General features: G+C 48.2%; 1 protein-coding gene across 4 annotated transcripts in view; it reads right to left on the bottom strand.

Annotated features, from left to right (window-relative positions):
- The window catches only part of lrba (LPS responsive beige-like anchor protein), a 213,160-nt gene that overhangs the window by 163,803 nt on the left and 44,357 nt on the right, over positions 1–5,000 (bottom strand). For all 4 annotated transcript variants that reach the window (XM_053677668.1, XM_053677669.1, XM_053677671.1 and 1 more), the window contains 3 exons: positions 1,390–2,769; positions 626–801; positions 382–535 (listed from right to left, as the gene is read on the bottom strand). In XM_053677668.1, the coding sequence (XP_053533643.1) occupies positions 382–535; positions 626–801; positions 1,390–2,769 (1,710 nt within the window). The remainder of the gene's footprint in view (positions 1–381; positions 536–625; positions 802–1,389; positions 2,770–5,000) is intronic.

The raw sequence follows: 5,000 nt of genomic DNA, 5'->3' as shown, positions 1-5,000 counted from the left end.
CAGCATCATTATCTGCAGCAACATCAACACCACCATCATCAGCAACATCACCACCACCATCACCATTATCTGCAACATCACCACCATCATCGTCTGCAGCAGCAACATGATCATCAGCACCATCATCATCATCATCTGCAGCAGCATCACCATCATAATCACAACCACCATCATCATATCATCGCCACCACCATAATCACCACCAACAGCACAACCACCATCATCTTCATCACCATGCATCAGCTGCTTCTAGTCAAAGTTTGTGATTGTTATAAGAACAATCACGATATCTCAGGAAGTATGAGTCTTTTTTTACACACTCACATAAATAATCACAGCAACTCTAACACCACACACACACACACACACACACACACTCACCGTGGATGAAGTGGCCGCAGAGAGCAGAGGCAGGATTCCTCCAGACGCCATGATCAGATTATCCAACACCTGAGAGATCAGATGCACCGTGTTGTGCACAAACACCACATTCTCGCTGCTGTTCACAAAGTCCATCACCGTCTTAGTGGAGTGGCTGTCAACACACACACACACACACACACACACATCAGCAAGACACAACGACAACAACTTCATCCGTATTCTCACAACTCTCGCAACTCACCTCCTCCACATCTGCACGTCCGTCTCGATGGAGAACAGCAGGTCGGTCAGCAGGCGCTGGTGCATGTGAGACCACTTGAATTCCGGGATACGGAACATGCTGGAACGAGAGGAGGATGCAGAACCGTCTCGGTTCTGCGCAGACGTGCCGGCCGCCCCTTGGGCTTGACCTCCATCCTGCAGAACCATATTAGCTAGCTTAGAGTTAATGATATCATAAAGCCACAACTGCCCCAGTGCTAGAAAAACAACTGCTCCTGGCATAGAACCATAACTGTCCCTGTGCTAGAACCACAACTGCCCCTGTGCTAGGACCACAACTGTCCCTGTGCTAGAACCACAACTGTCCCTGTGCTAGAACCACAACTGTCCCTGTGCTAGAACCACAACTACCCCTGTGCCAGAACCACAACTGCCCCTGTGCCAGAACCACGACTGCATATGTTCTGGAACTGTCCCTATGGGAGAACCATGAATGCCCCTGTGCTAGAACTACAACTGTGTATGTTCTAGAATCGCAGCAGTCACATTTAACACAGTTTTAGCAGAGATTAGCATTAAACTAGCATTATGATTATAATATGTACTGTATATATGAATATATATGTAAATACTGTATGTAATGTATAATATGAACTGGATAAATATGACACCAAATGACACGTTTGCATTCAACCAAAAAAAACCAAAAATAGACTTTTAACAACATTTAAACGGCTAAATCCAAGTTTTGGCTAACATGCTAACATTTAAAAATCGACTTACAGCAGCTGAGGTGCCTTTCAGCTCCAGTCGTTCCGTGTCTATAGCCACGCTGGAGACGTCCAATCTAGCGATTTTAATATCTTTGGGCTTGAAGCCTGTCTCCACACTGGGGCTCTCTGAGACACCAGGACCGTCCTGTGGGCTGGGACTTGCCTCCGCACTGGGGACCCCTTGAGCGCTCGGGCCCTCCTCCGTGCTAGGGCTCGTCTCCGCACTGGGGCTCTCCTGGACACTAGGACCCTCCGGGGGGCTGGGGCTTTTCTCCGCACTGGGGCTCTCCTGGACACTAGGACCCTCCTGGGGGCTGGGGCTTTTCTCCGCACTGGGGCTCTCCTGGACACTAGGACCATCTTGTTCGCTGGGGCTTTTCTCCGCACTGGGACTCTCTTGGATACTTGAGCCTTCCTCTGTGCTAGGGCTCACCTCCGCACTAGGGCTCTCCTGGACACTGGGAACCTCCTGCGAGTTGGGGCTTTTCTCCACGCTGGGGCCCTCTTGACCCTCATGTGCACTGGGGACTCCCTGGACACTTGGACCTTTGTCTCCACTTAGGACCACCTCTGTGCTGGGGCTCACCTCCACATCGGCCTGCACCTCTATGTCGGGACCTTTCTCCACACCGGGGCTCTCCTCTGTCCTGGGGCCCTCCACAGAGATCTCAGATTTCTTCTCCTCTCTCTGTTCTCTCTCTTCACCATCTCCATGGACTGAAGTCTCAGAAAGAGCCTCAACTATCTCATCTTTCTTCTCAGGAGCCTCTCCTCTTTCTGATTCGTTTCCTCCTTCACCTGGGTCAGATGTCATTTCCATTTCATCCGCAGTTCCGAGTTGGTCCTCTTGTTTTTCCGAGATCTTCTCCGCGTTAGCTTCCGGATCATCTTCGAACTTCTGGCTGCTTGCTTCTGTGCTTTTACGATCATCTGCTTCACTCTTGTCTTCATCAACCTCTTTACCAGCATCTGTCTTTTCCTCCACATCTTCCCTTTCTGTATCCTTTCCCCCCACTGCTTCCTGGTCGTGCTCCTCCTTCTTCGGCGTCTCTTCGGGTGCCTCCGATTCACCTTCATCCTGTTTCTTCTGAACTGAGGCTTTTTCGTCCTCATCTTTCATGTCCTCTTCTTCAGCTCTGGCTAAGATGTTTGAAACGGTGACTTGCGCTCTTTCCTCGTGTTCATCATGTTCTCCACAGATTTGCTCCTCCACCTTTAGCTCGATAATGGTGGATGGAGGTTCTAGCGGAGTTTGTGCTGGCTCTGCAGAAAGTTCGCTGTTCCTGCTCGACCCGGAAACGGTTCTGACCCGAGCGTCGCCGTCGGAACCCATCCGCTGGTATTCATGAAAAACGTGGGATAAGCTCTCTTTGTGCTGCTCGAAGGTGACCTGCGACGAGAAATGGACTTTCAGCATCAGTACAGCGAGAAACACCATGACGAACCCACCAACAGCTCCAACAGCTGGATCCTGATAAGCAGTACCAGTACCTTTCTTTAAAAAGCATCATATTCCATTTTTATATTACAATAACAGACATTTACAGCAGGTTTACTTTATTAGAAACAAGATTTGACGTGTTCTGTACACCGTGTCTGTTACGCTTACTAACTTTATCATTAAAAATTATATTATTCATAATTATTATTAAAATTATAGGGTCGCTTTTTTTTTTTTCCTTTTTTTATAAGACAAATGCAACGCAGTAGAAGATAGTCGTCTAAGGAAGGAAGGAAAAGGGGAGGAGGAAAGGAAGGAAAACGGTGAATAAGGAAGGAAGGAAGGACAACAGTGAGTAAGAATGAAAGGAACAAAGGAAGGCTGGTGAGGAAGGAAGGAAGAAAGCAATGAGGAAGGAAGGAAGGGAGGAAGGAAAAACGATGGAAGGATGGAAGGATGAAAGGAAGGGGAAAAAAACAGTAAGGAAAGAAGGAAGGAGGGAAGGAAAACAGTGAGTAAGAATGAAAGGAAGAAGGAAGGCTGCTGTGGAAGAAAGGAAGAAAGCAATGAGGAAGGAAGGAAGGGAGGAAGGAAAAAGGACGGAAGGATGAAAGGAAGGGGGGAAAAAATTGTCGGTAAGGAAGAAAAGAAAGAAAGAATGAAGGAAACACTGAGGGAGAAAAGAAGGGAGGCAAGCGAGGGAGGGAAGGAAGGAAGAAAAACAGTGAGTAAGAAAAAAAGAACGAAGGAAGGCTGGTGAGGAAGAAAGGAAGAAAGCAGTGAGGAAGGAAAGGAGGAAGGAAAAAGGACGGACGGATGGAAGGATGAAAGGAAGGGAAAAAACAGTCAGTAAGGATGGAAGGAAGGAAAGGAGGGAAGGAAGGAAAACAGTTAGTAAAGAAGGAAGGAAGGAAACACTGAGGGAGGAAAGAAGGAAGTCAGGAAGAAATAAAACCAGGGAAAAAGGAAGGAAGGTAAATACGTGACGAGGTGAAACGTGACGAACGCAACCTGATGAAAGTCATTTTAAAAGAAGAACGCTACACTCAAGTCTTTTCTTTTATTCCACGTGCAAGTGAAGAAGCAAGAGTCACTCGTGAGTTATTCGGCGAACGTGTTCGTCCTCGACTCCGCCCGTCTCCGCCTCCTCTCCTAACCGCATAGGCCTGCGACGGAAACATCTGCAGCCTTAAAAACTCCCTCGATCCTACAGAAACCCCGAGAGGCAGCTCGGAGCGGCTGAGATTCTAAACGCAGTCTACACGCAGCGTTAGCACAGCGCTCACGGAAGAGGAGGAGGAGGAGGAGGAGTGAGGAAGAACTGCACCAACAAACGAATGCAGCTCCATAAACACCGCCGCTACCACACAACTGCGCCCGGGAGCAGCGCAAAAGCGCCGCGATTTCCACGTGACAAATGAGTGCGGGGTACTGCGGAAACGTCTCTATGAACAATCACACGGCAGAATGGGGGGGGGGGGGGGTCGATTCGCGCTCAAGCACCAATTAGCAGCAGACGGTTTGGCAAAGCCCATCTAATTTAAAACCCTCCATTTATCACAAAACACAGACAGAAAGTCAAACACACCACTGGAGAGAGAGAACACACACACACACACACACACACACACACACACACATTAGCATTTAGCAGAAAGCCCCTGATTATTTGTAATTAATTTGCGGTTATTGTGCTAAATTAGCGTGCTAGCAGGCAGGTCGTTAATCTTCTCGTGGGCATGATTGGTAATCCATACTGTACGTGTGTAGGTGTGTGTGTGTGTGTGTGTGTGTGTGTGTGTGTCAGCACACGGATGCCCTTTAAACTGCAAATCACCACGTTAGCACGCCCATTAGTTCACGGCTAATTTGACATTTAACATTTAGAAATTAAAGCCGTGCTCTGGAGCGTTTTTTTGTTTCTGATGAGCCTAGTAGATGCTAATGATGAAAGATTTTCACACCGAAATAACCGTTTATGACACCAACACGTTTCGGGGAACGTCACGATGTTATGAAAACCTTCAGTCTTCATTTTAACCGGAGGGAGTCGGGTTGGTAGGGACGGGCGACGCGACGCAAGCGTCGTATCACGAGTCTCCGAGCAATTCCCACCACGACCATACGTGATACACGTGAGGAGATACGAGCCTGCGAACTAGTTCTTAGCCAATCCCGAA

The sequence above is a fragment of the Ictalurus punctatus genome, chromosome 29, assembly GCF_001660625.3.
Source record: "Ictalurus punctatus breed USDA103 chromosome 29, Coco_2.0, whole genome shotgun sequence".
NCBI classification, from domain to species: Eukaryota; Metazoa; Chordata; class Actinopteri; order Siluriformes; family Ictaluridae; genus Ictalurus; species Ictalurus punctatus.
Note: the sequence above shows the minus strand (reverse complement) of the source record. Positions and strands in the feature narration are given on the sequence as shown.